This window comes from Mytilus edulis, chromosome 14, assembly GCF_963676685.1.
Source record: "Mytilus edulis chromosome 14, xbMytEdul2.2, whole genome shotgun sequence".
NCBI lineage: Eukaryota > Metazoa > Mollusca > Bivalvia > Mytilida > Mytilidae > Mytilus > Mytilus edulis.
In genome coordinates this window covers 26,568,554-26,588,946 of record NC_092357.1, presented here as the reverse complement: position 1 = coordinate 26,588,946, position 20,393 = coordinate 26,568,554, and the positions used below count along the sequence as shown (strand labels likewise).

Sequence of the window (20,393 nt, the reverse complement as noted above, 5' to 3'; positions counted from 1 at the left end):
CTTCTTATCGTGACCTGCAGCTTACCATTAATATACAGACATTGTCAATGTAACACACAAACATAAACAACAGGACACGGTCGATAAATATTATTGGCTGTAGCTATAGTAAATTTATATTCTTCTATGTGTAGTATATATTATAACTTGACTTTGATGTCATATTTATTAATTGCATATTTTATACATACATCTGTCTGCTATTGTGTTCTCTTCGTTCAGCTCGCAATTTTTCTCTCATCACTGGATCATGCGTGGTCTCTATCTGTCTTTCCAAACTTGTACATACTGTGCATTTCGAAAAGGAATTGGTCTGAAAGTGTAAATACAATTACAATACACATAGCATATACTGGCAAATGTTTGCGCTACATACCAATGACTAATTTGTAACTATTTTGGTTGCACTTTCACATCTACATATACGTAAGAAGTCTGAATTTATAAGTTAAATCCACAGTTAACGTTTTGCGAATAATCAAGTCAGTGGCGGATCCAGAAATTTCATAAGTGGGGGTCGACTGACTGCCTAAGAGGGGGCCAGCTCTGGTCATGCTTCAATGATTCCCTATATAATCAACCAAATTTTCCAAGAAAAGGGGGCCGCCTAAATCCGCCTCTGCATATACAATTATAGTGAAATTGGTTAATATTAAACTGTCCAAAATATGTCCTGGTTTACAGCATCACCTTTGTTTCGTAATGTACCCCATATAATGGAATAACAATTATTGGTACCATTTTTTTCACGCAAAGGAACATACACGTTTCAGACCTTATTTTTTTTAATATAAGTTTTAACTTGATTAAAGATGTGTGCCTAACTTGTTTGTTTTAATTTATACCTTTTTGACTTTAAGATTGGGTAAATATTTTTTCCACATTCCGTAGAAGGCTGATGGCATTAAAAATTCTTCTGATCTTTCCTTCATATCTTCTTTATATCTTATATAAATCATGCACTGTCGTGTCCGATAAGGTAGTAAGAGTGTATTACAGTCGGGCATCCTGTCAACGTAATATGTAGCGTATTCTTCCAGCCAGTTTATAGCTTGGAGTGATTTTATGCTGGCACAGTAGTGTCTCTCCGATACAGAAAAACGTGCTCCTCCTATGAACTTTTTTCTATTAGAGTAATAGAAATTTTTGTGAATTCCAAGCATTCTCATCAATGCCTTTGGACAAACTACATGTCCGTTCTGTATACGGAAGTATGGTGTATACTCCATATTAGTTTCAGAGAACTTTTTTAATAACCACTGGTTGCGACCATTTATTGTCTTTGACCAGAATTCCAATCGCATGTTTTTAACCTCCACAAGAGAGAATTTCTTCGTACAAACTTTACTACAACAGCGCCTACATGACTTTAAATCCTTCTGAATACTTGCTACTTTTGTATGACGAGCAAGGAGACGACTTCTCTCTGGATCTACAAAAATTTGATATGATAGTTTTGTTAATAAACTAAAACACTAATTTTATTTATTTATTTGTTTTTATCTATTTTAAGCTCTCTTTGTTATTTTTCCCGCTTTACTTAAAGCTATTTTTCCCGCTTTACTTAAAGCTATTTGATCATCAAACGTAATCAATCAATCTTATGTATTTGAACATGCAATTAACCGTAAGTGTTTCAACCACATGTGATTTAATCAACTGACTAAAGAAAAGATTAACGAACAATATGTAACATATGAATACTGATAAAGAACAATTGACCTTCACAAAATATCTTATGAACCTTTAAGACCATCAATTAACGTTAGCCATAATGAGCACTCATTGAAACATTATTCTCAAATCATGACAGATTTTAATAGGATAGTACAAATCATTGCTCTTCTTTTAAAACACGAAAACAATACGCAATAAATTAAATGCGTCCGATGCATTTTTCTAGATTAACCTCCACCAAGAACTCACAAAGCTTCGATGCATAAAAACGATACAGTTGAATAGCTATTTAATAAAAAAAAATCACTTAAAAATAATAGCCAAAATCCTTCAAATCCTTCAAACGCCAACTTTGCCTAAGGTAGTTGAAACGTTTCTAATTATGCTAGTAAACACCAAATTTTATTAAGGAAATTCACAACCATTTAATGTACTGAAACAAGTGTATTATCGTTTGTCGAGCAAAGGCAAGTCATATTTCTCTTTAGAATGAAATTCAAAACAGTGTGGCTGTGGCTATTGATTGACACATTAAATTCATCCATTGGCTGGGACAATTTAGGTGAACGTTTGTATGTAACAACCACTGCTCACTATGTACTTTTTAAAGACACTTAAACTATTGGGTCACCAAAGGTTCTTCACCAAAGGTTCTCAACACCTTAATAAAGTAATTCGAAAAATTAATCAGAAATAACACGATGTTTTGATTTATACCAATTATATAAATCAAAACATAAAGGTTATTCCTGATTAATTTTTCGAATTATTTTATAAGTAAAGGCGTTAAGAAACCTTTGGTGACCCCACAGTTTAAATGTCTATCGTAGGTACGTCGTGAACAGTGGTCGTTACAGACAAACGTTCACGTAAATTGTCCCAGTCAATGGATGAATTTAATGTGTCAATCAATGGCCACAGCCACACTGTTTTGAATGTCATTCTATATTACTTTCTAACTTATGGATAGAGAGTTGTCTCATTGGCACTCATACCACATCTTTCTATATCTATTATGATAACAAACAAAAAAAAACACTTACGTGATTGCGATTCAAGCAAAGGTTTTGTTTCTTCTTGGGGAAATGTAGCTCTAACATCATGATACATTTCTGCCATACCAATTGATGCATCTGAATACACTGAAACATTTTCATTTATACTGCTTTCTGAGCGAGAACTAGCAAGATATGAAGTTCCTTCAAAACCAGAAGATAGTGACAGTATTTCGGTTGATGCTAGATGAAGTGTTTCCGTATCATCTTCGTTGAATTCATAAGGCGACGAAGGGCAAATATTACATCTCAGTTTTGTGCTAATTTCTGAACCCATATAACAAGAACTTTCATGTTCACTGCTGGAAATTCCGAACGTTGGTTCTAACTCGATTAAAGTTCTATTTGCAGATGGCAGTTAGGTCCGCTGCTGTATGCCCTGAGGTAATCGGTGCCCTCAGGTAATCGCGGCAATAGTGCCCATATGCGTAGTAATAACATGATCTAAATATAGAATAAACTAAAAATACATCATTGTACTTTCTATTTCGACTGACAGTATATGTGCGAAAAATAGGAGAAAACAGGATTTTTTTCCTTCGGCGAAAGACAATATTTTTTGGAGACAGGTCGAAATCATTTCTTTTCTTTCATTTCAATTTTAGCATTAGATATAGTGGCAGAACAATTAGAAACAAACTTCAAAAAAACAACCATAGCCCCCCCCCCCCCCCCCCTGAAAATGAAATGATTGCTGCCTAAGTTTCGTGAATGTCCTGTTGAAACTTTGACTATCATTGTGTTTGGTAATATATGACACTTACATATGGACAGATTACGCATATATTGATTTTGGTTACTTCTTTTAAAGTAACATAAGTAGAAAATGATAACATTTAATAGATAGGTTATTAAAATCAGTCCATCTTGTTCGACTGCATGAGGGGCAATGGCGGATCCATTCATTTTTTTTAAAAATGGGGGAGTCCCCAATCCAGGACACAAGGAGGGGGTTCCAACTATATGTTCCCATTCAAATGCATTGATCTCCAAAAAAAAAGGGTTCCTATCCCCAAAACACCCCTGGACCCACCACTGAGCTGTTACAAAAAATATCGCTAAAAACTGTCACGGCATTATTTGAATTTAAGTGTACTGCATGCATCTTGCACTGTAAGATTAGCATTAACACTAATGCAAAATTGTTAAATAATTACCACTTTCGTTGGTTTTTTCTTATCTTTATTTGAAATGTATTTTATTTAAAGCTTCTTTGTGTACCATTCTTTGTTTATTCGAAAGGGGTAGTACTGTAGATATATATATATATATATACAATTAAAATAGAAGAACCTAGATAACGATATGTATGCGTTCAATAATGATACATATAAAAAAGAAGCTGTGGTATAAATCCCAATGAGACAACATGTCCACAAAAGGACACAGAAATTAACAACTGTAGGTCACCGTACGGCCTTCAACAATGAGCAAAGTCCATATCGCATTGTCATCTATAAAAGGTTCAGAAATAACAATGAAATCCAATTCAAACGAGAAAACTAACGGCCTTAATTATATAAAACAAATGAACAAAAACAAATATGTAGCACATACTAGTAAACAAACGACAACCACTAAATTACAGGCTCCTGACTTGGGGCAGGCACATACGGTTTTTGTTCTTATAAAAGTTGTACAAACAATCGATATGTGAAAAGAATTCCATCAATTATATCAAAGTATAAATAATCATAAATCTTTATCATTTAAGCAAAGCATACATTTATAGATCCGTATTTTACTCGATTGGTTTTAAAATAGTTAATAATATATAACACTAACATATGGACAGATTACGCATATATTGATTTTGGTTACTTCTTTTAAAGTAACATAAGTAGAAAATGATAACATTTAATAGATAGGTTATTGAAAATTAGTCCATCTTGTCCGACTGCATGAGGGGCAGTGGCGGATCCATCCATTTCAAAAAGGGGGGTTCCCAATCCAGGACACAAGGAGGGGGTTCCAACTATATGTTTCCATTCAAATGCATTGATCTCCAAAAAAAAGGGTTCCTATACCCAGAACACCCCTGGACCCGTCACTGTCCATTGTTCAACTACTAAATTGTCTGTTTTACTTACTAGTTCACTTGGTACAATAAAAAACCCGATAATAAATTGTTCAAATAAGGCCTTTAAAAATAGTGGAATTAATTACTTTTGGAGTGTCAAAAACTCGTTGGAAGTACTTGATAAATTGCATGCATATATTGGTGATTTTAAATCTGTTCAAAGTTTTGATTTTTCTACCCTATATACCACTTTGCCTCATATTCTTATTAAGAAAGAATTCACATCCCTAATTAACTGGGCATTTAAAAAGTCGGAATGCGAGTACATATGTTCATACTCTTTGCGATCATTTTTTAGTAGCAATAAACAAAAGAACTATGTCAATTGGACATGCTTTGATACTATTTATGCGCTTGAATTTTTATTTGATAACATTTTTGTTCGCTTTAGAGATTCCGTATATCGTCAAGTTATTGGAATTCCAATGGGGACTAACTGTGAACCAACTACTGCGGACCTGTTTTTGTATTGTTATGAGTTACAATTTATGACTTAAATTAGCTAAGACCCATCAAAACAATATTTGATACAAAAATTTAACAATACTTTTAGATATTTGGATGATGTATTGGCTCTCAATAATAACGACTTCCGTATGTATACTAAAGAAATTTATCCTGTAGAACTTACTTTAATTAAACCTAATGATAACAATGACCACTGCCCTTTCCTCGATCTTGATATCTATATCATAAACGGGAAGATTAATACAAAAATTGTTGATAAGAGAGATGTTTTTTTCATTTCCTATTGTTAATTATCCATTTGTAGATGGTGACGTTCCCTTGTCATCATCTTATGGTGTTTTTATATCTCAACTTGTACGATTCTCTCGTGTATGTAACAACGTATTAGATTTTAGCGAGAGAAATTTATGTATTACTAAAAACTTATTACACCAGGGTTTTCGATATCACAAACTGGTCGAAACATTTACTAAATTTTATCATCGGTATAAGGAAATAATTCGTAAATATAACTCAACATGCAGACATCTTATACGTTCAGGTATTTCACATCCAATTTTTTATGGAAGTATTCTATATAAAGAACAAAAATGTCAGTATTCTCCTCAGAAACTAACAAAACCTTTAAATAGACTTATTAAAAAGGGATATAGTTACGAAACTGTTGTCAGGTCATTAAAGATTGCATATTTTGGCTTTAATATTGATTCACTGATAGAATAAAAAACAGTTGTTGGCATGACACGGGTTATGTTCTTCTCGTATATTTTATGATAGTATGATACTAAACCCCTAACGGGAGGGATTGTGCCTGATATTCATATGATTAACACATAATCTTTCAATCAGTTTAATTGAGGTCTGGAGCTGGCATGTAAGTTAACTGCTAGTAGTCTGTTGTTATTTATGTACTTTTGTCATTTTATTTATTTTCTTTTGTTACATCTTTTGACATCGGACTCGGACTTCTCTTGAACTGAATTATAATGTGCGTATTGTTATGCTTTTACTTTTCTACACTGGCTAGATGTATAGGGGGAGGGTTGAGATCTCATAAACATGTTTAACCCCGCCGCAATTTTGCGCATGTCCCAAGTCAGGAGCCTCTGGCCTTTGTTAGGCTTGTATGATTTTAAATTTTAGTTTCTTGTGTATAATTCGGAGTTTAGTATGACGTCCATTATCACTGAACTATTATGCATATTTTTAGGGGCCAGCTGAAGGACACCCACAACTGCGGGAATTCTCGCTACATTGGAGACCCTTTGGTTGCCTTCGGCTGTTGTCTGCTCTATGGTCGGGTGGTTGTCGCTTTGACATATTCACCATTTCCTTTCTCAATTTTAATAACCATGTTTCTGATCTAATTTTATATTCTATAAACGGCATCTATATATTTACACTACAAATCTACAACTCTCAGTCTATGGCTACACGTGCTGATCTTATCTATATTCATGCATAATATTCATTAGCTGTGTATGAGTATCAAAATCGTATCATACGCGATGATGACCAGCCAGTACACACTGTAAGGATTTTATTCACCAGTATTAAAGATGAGAAACATTGCAGTACGAACAGTAATCTATTTTTTTTTTCATTTGACATTACTTTGAAAGTAACGTAGTTACAAGCACGGGTTATATAGTATATAACTGCTTTTTTAAAATGTTAATTGTCTTAATCAATCTTATTTGAGAGATGTTGGATATTTTCAAGGAAAAACCTCACTTCTCCAGTGGACTTTTGTACATGTTCTGATAACCTTAGGTCATCTCTAAATTACTGTGTATTTCCTGTATCTCAGATCATATCTATGATTGCTCACATGGTGAGGTTACCTCAGGTCACCTCTGTATGATTGAACATTGTGAGTTACCTAATATTACCTCTGTATTGCTGTACATGGTGAGGTTACTCTGTATTACTGCACATACTCGTATTACCACACTTTGTATAAACTTTACAAAACACTATTTTTTTAGTTTTCCTCAGGGCACTTCTGAATTTCTATACATGGCCAAGTGCACATGTTAACTAATGTCATTTCTTAACTACTGTATATAAATATGTAACCTCAGAATACCTCTGTATGTTAGAATATGGTGAGGTTACCTAAGGTCACAACTTCATGGTAATTGTACCAGCTGCATGTTACCACAGATAAACTTTGCAAAACGCTAATTTTCTACAAACCTCAGGTTACCACAATTGAATGTTCATAACTCCCTTCGTCAGCTTAGTCAGTACAGATTACATCTATGTTTTTTTTTTTCACGGACAGGCTACCTCAGGTCATCTGTAAATTACGGTACATGACCAGGTTACCTCAGGTCATCTGTAAACTACTGTACATGACAAGGCTACCTCAGGTCATATGTAAATTACTATACATGACCTTGTTACCTCAGGGAACCATTGTACTACTGTGCATGGTAAGGTTACCTCAGGGAACCATGGTACTACTGTGCATGATCGGGTTACTTCAAGGAACCATTGTTCTACTGTGCATGGTCTGGTTACCTCAGGGATCCATTGTACTACTGTGCATGGTCATGTTACCTTAGGGAACCACTGTACAACTTGGCATGGTCAGGTAACCCCAGGGAACCGTTATACTAATATGCAGGGAACCATTGTACTGTGTATGGTCAGGTTACTTAAGTGAACCATTGTACTACTGTGCATGGTAGGTAACCTCAGGGAATCATTGTACTACTGTGCATGGTCATGTTACAATAGGTAACTACTACACAACTGGGCATTGTCAGGTAACCTCAGGGAACCATTGTACTATTGTGCATGTTCAAGTCTCCTCAGGGAAACGTTGTTCCACTGTGCATGGTCATGATACCACAGGGAACCATTGTACTGTTGTGTATTGTGAGTTTACCTCAAGGAATCATTATACTACTGTGCATGGTCAGGTTACCTCAGGGAACCATTGCACTACTGTGCATGGTCAGGTTTCTTCAGGGAACCATCGTACTACTGTGCATGGTAGGTAACCTCAGGGAATCATTGTACTTCTCTGCATGGTCAGGTTACTTCAGGGAACAATTGTACTACTGTGCATGGTAAGTAATTAGGGAATCATTGCACTACCGTGCATGGTCAGGTTACTTCAGAGAACCCTTGCACTACTGTGCATGATCAGGTTACTTCAGGGAACCATTGAACTACTGTACATGGTCATGTTACCTCAGGGAACCATTGTACTACTGTGCATGGTCAGTTTATCTAAGGGAACCATTGTACTACTGTGCATGGTCAGGTTACCGATGGAACCATTGTGCTTCTGTGCATGGTCAGGTTTCCTCAGGGAACCATTGTACTACTGTGCATGGTCAGTTTATCTAAGGGAACCATTGTACTACTGTGCATGGTCAGGTTACCGATGGAACCATTGTGCTTCTGTGCATGGTCAGGTTTCCTCAGGGAACCATTGTACTACTGTACATGGTCATGTTACCTCAGGGAACCACAGTACTACTGTGCATGGTCAGGTTACCTCAGGGAACCATTGTACTACTGTGCATTGTCATGTTACCTCAGGGAACCACTGTTCAACCATTGTTTTACTGTGCATGGTTATTTAACCTTAGGGAACTATTGTACTACTGTGCATTGTCATGTAACCTCAGGGAACCATTGTACTACTGTGCATTGTCATGTTACCTCAGGGGACCATTGTACTACTGTGCATGGTCAGGTTTCCCAAGGGAATCATTGTACTTCTGTACATGGTCAGGTTACTGCAGGGAACCATTGTACTTCTGTGCATTGCCAGGTTACCTCAGGGAACCAATGTACTACTGTGCATGGTAAGTTTATCTCAGGGAACCATTGTACTACTGTGCATGGTCAGGTTACCTCAGGGAACCATTGTACTACTGTGCATTGTCAGGTTTCCTCAGGGAACCATTGCACTACTGTACATGGTCATGTTACCTCAGGGAACCACTGTACTACTGTGCATGGCCAGGTTACCTCAGGGAACCATTGTGATACTGTGCATTGTCATGTTACCTCAGGGAACCATTGTACTACTCTGCATTGTCAGGTTTCCCCAGGGAACCATTGTACTTCTGTGCATGGTCAAGTTTCCTCAGGGAACCATTGTACTTCTGTGCATAGTCAGGTTACCTCAGGAAACAATTGCACTACTGTGCCTGGTCAGATTACTTCAGGAACCATTGTACTACTGTGCATGGTAGGTTTCCTCAGGGAAGCATTGTACTAATGTGCATGGTCAGTTTACCTTAGAGAACCACTGTACAACTGTGCATGATCAGGTTACGTCAGGGAAACATTGTACTCGTGCGCATGGTCAGGTTACCTCAGTGAACCACTGTACAACTGTGCATGGTCAGGTTATTCATAAAGATAGACAAGAATGAGATTTACAGATAATTTAGTAGACTGAATTTTTTTTTTAACTCATTTTTTTCTGTTTGTTTATAGGTTTATGGTGAATGGAAACATAAATATAGACTTTAAAAAAAATCTTGCATCTTTTGGGGATATCATTCCAGGAAAGTGGAAGGATATCATGTTTACTTGAAGTGGTGAGGTCTAGTAAAAATAGCAAACAGAAAGTAGAAAAAAATGAGTTGACTTCAGGATTGCGTAACGTTTTATTCTTCGTGGCAAGACCCCCTTTTTTCAATTAAATCACCATTTCGCTTTGGTACATCCTTGATATGAACATGATTTTTTTTTCTAAGATCAGCTGTTTTGCATGTAAGCCTATGGAGCAGTCAATAACAAGACTGCAACATTATGTTAATTTGATTTGAATCGATTATATTTGTTGTTATTTTTTGGGTTACCTGAGGTAATCCTGTTATGAAAGAATATTTCGTAGATACTTTGCTGGTATATGCATTTATGCTGTAATTACACAATTTCTTAATTTAAAATGTAGGACTTCATAGATTTGTATTGTTTATGCGATTATATGTAAATGTTAAACGAGTTCACCTGAGTTAAATGGGTTGTATTTGGTGTTATAGTTGGGGTTACCTGAGGTAACCCTGTCATGAATGAATACTTCGTAGATACTTTGCTAGTCTTTACATTAATTGTAATAAACCAACTTATTCATTTTGAATGTAGGACGTCATTGAAGTTATATTGTTTATGGGATATATATGAAAAGGTGATCTCAAATAACTTCAGTTAAGTGGCTTATATTTGCAATTATATTTGGGGTTACCTCAGGTACCCCTGTTATGAAAGAATGCTTATTAGATAGTTTGTTAGTGTAAACATTTATGTTGTAATGAAACAATTTCTTTATTTTACATGTAGGACTTCACAGATGTAAATTGCTTACGCGATATTTAGAAAATGCGATCTGTCTTAACTCGATTTAAATGGATTATACTTGTAGCTATTTTATGGGTTACCTGAGGTAACCCTGTCATGACAGAATACTTAGTAGATACTTTATTAGTATATATATTTATGGTCTAATAAACCAACTTCTCAATTTTCAATGTAGGAATTCATTGAAGTTATATTGTTTATGTGATGTAAATGTAAAGGTGATCTGAATTAACTTGAGTTAAATTGGTTGTAATTGCTGTTATTGCTTGGGTTACCTCAGGTAACCCTGTTATGAAAAAAATATTAGTAGATACTATGCTAGTGTATACATTTGTATTTTAATCACACAATTTCTCAATTTAAAAATGTAGGGCTTCATAGATTTGTATTTTTTATTTGATGTTATTGTTATGGTTACCCGAGGTTATCCTGTCATGTAAGAATACTTTGTAGATAGTTTTCCAGAATATACATTTAAGTTGTAATAAACAATTTACTTTTTATAAATTTGAACTTCATAGATGTGTATTGTTTATATGATATTTAGGAAAGGCGACTTAAGTTAACTTGATATGAATGGATAATACTTGTTACTATTTTATGGGTTACCTGAGGTAACCCTGTCATGACAGAATACTTAGTAGATACTTTATTAGTATATGTATTTATGGTCTAATAAACCAACTTCTTCATTTTCAATGTAGGAATTCATTAAAGTTATATTGTTTATGTGATGTATATGTAAAGGTGATATGATTTTACTTGAGTTAAATAGGTTGTTTTTGTTGTAATTGTATTGGTTACCTCAGGTAACCCTGCTATGAAAGAATTCTTAGTAGATACTTTGCTAGTGTATACATTTGTATTGTAATTCCACAATTTTTTAATTTGAAATGTAGGACTTCATAGATTTGTATTGTTTATGTGATGCATATATATTTAAAGGTGACCTCAGTTAACTTGAGTTAGATGGATTATCTTTGTTGTTATTGTTATGGTTACCTAAGGTAACCATGTAATGAATGAATCCTTCGTAGACACTTTGCTAGTGTTTACATTAATTGTAATAAACAAACTTCTTTATTTTAAATGTAGGACTTCATGAAAGTTATATTGTTCATGTGATGCACATGTAAAGGTGACCTCAGTTAACTTCAGTTAGGTGGGTTATATTTGTAATTATGTCTGGGGTTACCTCAGGTACCCATGGTATAAAGAATGCTTTTGAGATAGTTTGCTAGTGTAAATATTTATGTTGTAATCGGACAATTTCTTTATTTTAAATGTAGGACTTCATAGATGTGTATTGTTTATGTGATATTTCTGAAAGGCGACTTAAGTTAACTTGATGTGAATGGATAATACTTGTTTCTATTTCATGGGTTATCTAAGGTAACCCTGTCATGACAGAATACTTAGTAGATACTTTGCTAGTATATCGATTTATGGTGTAATAAATCATCTTCTTTATTTTTAATTTAGGAATTCATTAAAGTTATATTGTTTATGTCATGTATATGTAAAGGTGATCTAAATTAACTTGAGTTAAATAGTTTGTTTTTGTTGTTTTTGTATTGGTTACCTCAGGTAACCCTGCTATGAAAGAATTCTTAGTATATACTTTGTAAGTGTATACATTTATATTCTAATTACACAATTTTTTAATTTAAAAATGTAGGACTTCATAGATTTGTATTGTTTATGTGATACATATATTTTTTTAAAGGTGATACCTGAGTTAACCTGAGTTATATGGGTTGTATTTGTTGTTATTATTGGGTTACCTGAGGTAACCCTGTAATGAATGAATTCTCTGTAGATACTTTGCTATTGTTTACATTAATTGTAATAAACAAACTTCTTTACTTCAAATGTTGGACTTCATGAAACTTGTATTGTTATGTGATGCACATGTTAAGGTGACCTCAATTAACTTCAGTTAGGTGGGTTATATTTGTAATTATGTCTGGGGTTACCTCAGGTACCCATGTTATGAAGAATGCTTTTGAGATAGTTTGCTAGTGTAAACATTTATGTTGTAATCGGACAATTTCTTTATTTTAAATGTAGGACTTCATAGATGTGTATTGTTTATGTGATATTTCTGAAAGGCGACTTAAGTTAACTTGATATGAATGAATAATATGTTTCTATTTCATGGGTTACCTGAGGTAACCCTGTCATGACCGAATATTTAGTAGATACTTTGCTAGTATATCCATTTATGGTGTAAAAAAACCAGCTTCTTCTTTTTAAATGTAGGAATTCATTAAAGTTATATTGTTTATGTGATGTATATGTAAAGGTGATTTGAATTAACTTGAGTTAAATAGGTTGTATTGTTGTTATTGTATTGGTTACCTGAGGTAACCCTGCTATGAAAGAATTCTTAGTAGATACTTTGCTAGTGTATACCTTTGTATTGTAACTCCACACTTGTTTAATTTGAAATGTAGGACTTCATAGATATGTATTGTTTATGTGATGTATATATATTAAAAGGTGACCTCAGTGAACTTGAGTTAGATGGGTTATCTTTGTTGTTATTGTTATGGTTACCTGAGGTAACCCTGTAATGAATGAATCCTTCGTAGAAACTTTGCTAGTGTTTACATTAATTGTAATAAACAAACTTCTTTATTTTAAATGTAGGACTTCATGAAAGTTGTATTGTTTATGTGATGCACATGTAAAGGTGACCTCAGTTTACTTCAGTTAAGTGGGTTATATTTGTAATTATGTCTGGTACCCATGTTATGAAGAATGCTTTTGAGATAGTTTGCTAGTGTAAACATTTATGTTGTAATCGGACAATTTCTTTATTTTAAATGTAGGGCTGCATAGATGTGTATTGTTTATGTGATATTTCTGAAAGGCGACTTAAGTTAACTTAATATGAATGGATAATACTTGTTTCTATTTTATGGGTTACCTGAGGTAACCTGTCATGACAGAATATTTAATAGATACTTTGCTAGTATATCCATTTATGGTGTAATAAATCAACTTCTACATTTTTAATGTAGGAATTCATTAAAGTTATATTGTTTATGTGATGTATATGTAAAGGTGATCTGAATTAACTTGAGTTAAATAGGTTGTTTTTGTTGTTTTTGTATTGGTTACCTCAGGTAACCCTGCTATGAAAGAATTCTTAGTATATACTTTGTAAGTGTATACATTTATATTTTAATTACAAAATTTCTTAATTAAAAAATGTAGGACTTCATAGATTTGTATGGTTTATGTGATGCATATATATTTAAAGGTGATACCTGAGTTTACTTGAGTTATATGGGTTGTATTTGTTGTTATTGTTATGGTTACCTGAGATAACCCTGTAATGAATGAATTCTTTGTAGATACTTTGCTATTGTTTACATTAATTGTAATAAACAAACTTCTTTATTTCAAATGTAGGACTTCATGAAAGTTGTATTGTTCATGTGATGTATATATATAAAGGTGACCTTAGTTAACTTCAGTTAGATGGATTATCTTTGCTATTATTGTTATGGTTACCTGAGGTAACCCTGTAATGAATGAATCCTTCGTAGACACTTTACTAGTGTTTACATTAATTGTATAAACAAACTTCTTTATTTTAAATGTAGGACTTCATGAATGTTGTATTGTTTATGTGATGCACATGTGAAGGTGACCTCAGTTAACTTCAGTTATGTGGGTTATACTTGTAATTATGTCTGGGGTTACCTCAGGTACCCATGTTATAAAGAATGCTTTTTAGATAGTTTGCTAGTGTAAACATTTATGTTGTAATCAAACAATTTCTTTATTTTAAATGAAGGACTTCATAGATGGGTATTGTTTATGTGATATATTGGAAAGGCGACTTAAGTTAACTTGATATGAATGGATAATAATGTTTCTATTTTATGAGTTACCTGAGGTAACCGTGCATGACAGAATATTTAGTAGATACTTTGCTAGTATATGCATTTATGGTGTAATAAACCAACCTCTTAATTTTTAATGTAGGAATTCTTTGAAGTTATATTGTTTATGTGATGTATATGTAAAGGTGATCTGAATTAACTTGAGTTAAATAGGTTGTATTTGCTGTTATTGTTTTGGTTACCTCAGGTAACCCAGCTATGAAAGAATTCTTAGTTGATACTTTGCTAGTGTATACATTCATATTGTTATTCCATAATTTTTTAATTTGAAATGTAGAACTTCATAGATTTGTATTGTTTATGTGATGTATATATATTTAAAGGTAACCTGAGTGAACTGGAGTTAGATGGGTTATCTTTGTTGTGATTGTTTTGGTTATCTGAGGTAACCCTGTCACGTAAAAATACGTCGTAGATAGTTTTCCAGAGTATACATTTAACTTCTCATAAACCATTTACTTTATCATTTTGGACTTCATAGATAAGTATTGTTTATATGATATTCAGGAAAGGCGACTTTAGTTAACTTAATTTGAATGGATTATATTTGTTGTTATTTTTGAAATAACATGAGGTATTTCTGTTATGAAAGAATACTTCGTAGATAATTTGTTGGTATATGCATTTATGCTGTAATGACACAATTTCTTAATCTAAAATGTAGGACTTCATAGATTTGTATTGTGTATGCGAGGTCTATATAAATGTAACCTGAGTTAACTTGAGTTGAATGGGTTGTATTTATTGTAATTATTGGGGTTACCTCATGTAACCCTGTCGTGAATGAATACTTCGTAATACTTTGGTAGTGTTTACATTTATTGTAATAAACAAACTTCTTTATTTCAAATGTAGGACTTCATGAAAGTTGTATTGTTTATTTGATTTACATGTAAAGATGATCTCAGTTTACTTCAGTTAAGTTAAGTGGGTTATAATTGTAATTATATCTGGGGTTACCTCAGGTACCCATGTTATAAAGAATCTTATTAGATGGTTTGCTAGCGAAAACATTTATGTTGTAATCAAACAATTTCTTTATTTTACATGTACGCCTCATAGATGTGTATTTTTTTATGTGATATATCGGAAAAGCGACTTTAGTTAACTTGATATCAATGGATAATACTTGTTGCTATTTTATGGGTTACCTGAGGTAACCCTGCCATAACAAAATACTTAGTAGATACTTTGCTAGTATATGCATTTATGCTTTGATAAACCACTTTCTTCTTTTGTTATGTAAGAATTCATTGAAATTATATTGTTTATGTGATGTATATGTAAAGGTGATCTGAATTAACTTGAGTTAAATAGGTTGTATTTGCTGTTATTGTTTGGGTTACCGCAGGTTACCCTGTTATGAAAGAATTTTTAGTACATACTTTGCTAGTGTATACATTTATATTTTAATTACACAATTTCTTAATTTTATAATAGAATGTAGGACTTCATAGATTTGTATTGTTTATGTGATGTATATATAAAGTTACCTCAGTTGACTTGAGTTTAATGGTTGTATTTGTTGTTATAATTGGGGTTACCTCAGGTAACCCTGTCATGAATGAATACTTCAGATCATTAATTGAACTTTTATAAAAAAAAAAAAAAAAAAAAAAGTTTATAATTTTACCAGCCATCCCCACCCTACACGTACATACGAAATGAATGATCGGTGAAAACAAATAATAAAATCATTTGGGAAGTTTGTTGACATCTTTGGTATTTGGTATTAAGATCTATCTAAATAAGAACTATATTTTCGTGCGTATTTAATCAATGACGCATTACCACGATTACCTCAGGGCACCGATTACCTCAGGGCATACATCAGCGGACCTAACTGCCACCTGCGTTCTATTTACGGAATAATCAAACAGTCCAAAGTCATAATTATCATCTGATATGTCTGCCACCCCACTAATCACTGGTATTTTTCTTGGTGTACTGGTCATTAAAGCTTTGTTTGGCGATTTTAATGTTGTGTCATAATTTACTGCATACTCTTCAAATGACTCTAATGTTTTTGTTTCTAGAATCAACGACAGGCTGGATTCAGCAGTGTTGCTTAAGTCTCCAAAACAATATGAATCAGATTGTCCAAGATTATGTAAATCAGAATCTCCAAGATTATACGAATCCCCTAAATTATGTAGCTCCGACAATGAATCTCCTAAATTTACCCCGTGTTTTTCGGTATAATTTAAACACACTACTGAGTTTTCCGCTGATTCTAAAAAATGAGAACCACCAAGATTACTTGAATTTACAAATGTATATTCATCAGTAGCGCTCGATGCATCAGCGAAAACAGTCACATCGTTCAAAATTGAATCAACAGGTAGGATAATTTGCGGCACCTGAATGGAGAATGTCAATATTCGTCTCTGAAATAAACAATCGATTATTATGAGCATAAACTAAAAGTGACAATGGATATTTGTAGCCGTATTTTATTCGCTGAACTCCGGCAGTTTGTGTTGTGTGTTCTGTTTTCATGTATACCCACGATCTCTTTTTACTCGTATATATATTCATACGGTTAAAATCAGAAAGCTGATGAAGCCTTGTAACGTATCTATACTATTAAACGAGAAGACCTCATTTTGGGTGTCGCTTCTCTCCTTTCCACAATAAATTAATCAACACGCCTCTGTGTCCTATAGGTACAGTGCATAGTCGCATTTGTCATCCATTCATATGATTATTCAGATTGAGTTATTTTGGGAGAAAAACGAGAAAAAAGGCATCCGGATATTGTCCCGTCATTGGACAAAATTTTAAGTCAGATTAGACTTCCGGTTTGCGTTTTTCTGTATACTTTGAACATACATATACAAAGAATAAAGTGTATTTTCAGAATTCTATCTGCTATCATTTTCAAGTTTACTATCCACGGCGGTCACAGAGTTTATTAAATAGAGAGGGTCTGTATACTATATCAATGACCACCATGGATCGATTAGTAAACTTAGAATTGAAAGTAAATACACTATATTTATATAGTAATGAATGTTCATGATATACAGATAAGCGCTAAAAATATTCATGTGAACTTTTGATACCTTTTCTGAAATTCTCCAGTCATTAAATCTTTTACAAAATTCATTGATTACAAAAAAAAAGAAGATGTGGTATGATTGCCATGTTGAGACAACTCTCCACAAGAGACCAATATGACACAGAAATTCACAACTACAGATCACCGTACGACCTTCAACAACGAGCAAAGCCCATACCGCATACTCAGCTTCAAAAGGCCCCGAACTGACAATGTAAAACAATTCAAACCAGAAAACTAGCGGCCTTATTTATGTACAAAAAGTGAACGAAAAACAAATATGTAACACATAAACAAACGACAACCACTGAATTACAAGCTCCTTACTTAAATGTTCATAACATACTAAATGAAAACTATGTTCATATTGAAATTGATAGAAAACCAAAAATTGGGAATTTTGGAAATAAAGGAGGAGGGATAAAAAAAAAAGCAGCATTTTTCTGTCCCAAATAACCTATATATGACTTATGATACTTTTGCTGAAATTCTCCAGTCATTCAATATTTTACAAAATTCTTCCAACAACACTTTACATACTTTAAACTACGCTCTGAATGCCCGCGATTTCGCGGGTGTGTACTAGTGAATATTGAAAAGACTAAGTGATAAAATTAATATACTAGTATATATACTGCATACATATAGTGTAAACGTTTTGAAACTGTATTGCATGACTGTTTTACTATTGATAGTTTTGAATTCTTTACGTAAATGAGTGTAGGGCAAAAAAAAGGGGGGGGTCCTCTGCGCTACAATGTATCAATCAAAATTTATCTTCTTCAAAATTCAATAATGAATATAAGCTATGAGGGAAATCAGATGGATTTAAATTAATTTTTGTTGTCAACGGCCTCACACAAAAAAAATCAATCAAATTTGGGATCAGCATATATTTTTTAGGAAAACAAATCATAATCCCCTCCCCTTTGAAGTTTAATGGTCGTTCTCTAATTTTGGTGCTATTTTCACATTTCCTGACCGGTGTGAGAAAAAAAAATTCTCCTCACTATTGAAAAATCTGTTCTCGGCAAATGATTGGTTGAAAAGTTAATTGTGACGTTTTCTTCTTAATTTAACATACACAATTCAATCGAATGTCTTATTTAAGTCTCATCCCTCAACAAGTACATGTAAATAAATACATTGTAACTTGAACTAACACTAAATAAATTGAGAGCCATTATCAGAGACTATAACATGCTTAGATATAATACACTAAACAATATGAAATAAAATACTATTTACACATGTACATACGGAGAGTGAAATCACTTTATATAATAATATCCATTATTCAGATGACGATAGGTCATAAGTTGGAAATAAGTACCGACTGTATACCATAGCAAAAAAGAAATTAAAAAACAAACAACTACCAACTAATTTAAAACACCACATGGAAAATACGGAAATGGGGGTTAGCAATACGAGCGCATTAAAAAAATCTTATCGCATGTGCTGGAATATAGAAAAAAAAAGTAACTGTAGGTCTGAATAAATTACCTTTTTTTTTATTTATTTAGAGTTGTCGTCTTGCTTTATTCATACAATATTATATAGGCTTATTAAACAGTTGTTACAGTATAGCTAAAACAAATAGCAAAGAAACAATCACCACTGCTTAAGACGTAATCCCACTGAATGTGTGGATCGTAGCTTTTAAGTTATGCAATGTCCAGATAAAATGTTACAGAATCTGCGCCCCGTGGTGAAAATTGCCGTAAAAGTAATGTATGTATACTAAGTATTCCGATCTATAACGAAAAATCTCACCCGCGATCACATCCTCAAAGCAAGAAAACACTTACATGTAATGCGATTAGCTCTCCAATTATAACATTTAGGAGGATTAATACGTTACTATTAACAGGATTATATTAAAGTCTGTTTTGTGAAAATTCGTAACTTGATAAACTTGTCTAAGTGGTTTTTTATTAGATGTCCGCTCCTGACCCCATACTTTTGAAATTTATCATTTGATATCAGTCCTGTGACTGAAAACAAGCTCAGCGTATTTTAAAATATACAGTGCTAAGAAATTTCACCGTCACAGGCCGTAGGAAATTGTATATGGAACGTCGAAAATAGGATAGGAAGGTACAAACATGTACAGTTCCCATGAAATTTTTTTTGTATATATAAAAAAACAAAGGAAACATTTTAGTCTTGCTACCCACGTGTAACTAGCAAATCGATGTTTATCCTCAAGAATACCAGATTAACCTTTATTTGATTTATTAGGTTAATAAGGTCCACTAATTTTCCCTTATCTAAATATTAAAGCATACCCAAAGAAAAGTGATATATACTGTATGATCTGTCTGCATTGAATATGTTAAATTCATTAAAAAGGAGTGAAAGATATAATCACAACAATAAATCATAATAAAAGAAGATGCGGTATAATTACAAAAAAGGCATTTCTCCGCAAGAGACCAAATTACACAGACATTAACCACTATATATCACCATACGGCCTTCAACAAGACAAATGTTAATAAGTTCAAACGAGAACACTAACGGCGTAATTTATGTACAAAATAAGGATCGAACAAAATAATATGTAAAACAGCAACAAACGACAACGTTACCACTGAATTACAGGTTCACGAATAGGGACAGGCAATTTTAGAATGTGACCGAACCAAGTATATATAAGCAAACGCCTTACACCCCTCTTTTTTCTGTAGAGTATACATTCGGTTTTTAAAAAAAAAACGCCAATAACTACCCAAATGTATCTTGAAGTCTTTGATCATGAATATTTAAAACATTTTAATTATAATAATATATGTGAA

At 33.3% G+C, this 20,393-nt stretch overlaps 2 protein-coding genes across 2 annotated transcripts in view; both read right to left on the bottom strand.

The window, feature by feature from the left end:
• LOC139504084 (cardioacceleratory peptide receptor-like) overlaps nucleotides 1–20,393 on the bottom strand; it is a 125,415-nt gene that overhangs the window by 87,224 nt on the left and 17,798 nt on the right. The gene's annotated exons all lie outside the window — the stretch shown is intronic.
• Nucleotides 182–3,020, bottom strand: LOC139504083 (uncharacterized). The gene is made up of 3 exons (XM_071294143.1): nucleotides 2,721–3,020; nucleotides 846–1,432; nucleotides 182–313 (listed from the first exon to the last, which is right to left on the bottom strand). The coding sequence occupies exons 1-3, from the start codon at nucleotides 3,007–3,009 to the stop codon at nucleotides 182–184; spliced, it is 1,008 nt and encodes a 335-aa protein (XP_071150244.1). The 5' UTR covers nucleotides 3,010–3,020.

Bases quoted from the DNA above. Each gene is read 5' to 3' on its own strand.
- LOC139504083 (XM_071294143.1), bottom strand. From the start codon at position 3,009: ATGGGTTCAGAAATTAGCACAAAACTGAGATGTAATATTTGCCCTTCG. The intron at 1,433-2,720 runs GTAAGTGTTTTT...AAATTTTTGTAG, and splicing joins TTTGCTTGAATCGCAATCAC to ATCCAGAGAGAAGTCGTCTC. The intron at 314-845 runs GTATAAATTAAA...TTACACTTTCAG, and splicing joins CCAATCTTAAAGTCAAAAAG to ACCAATTCCTTTTCGAAATG.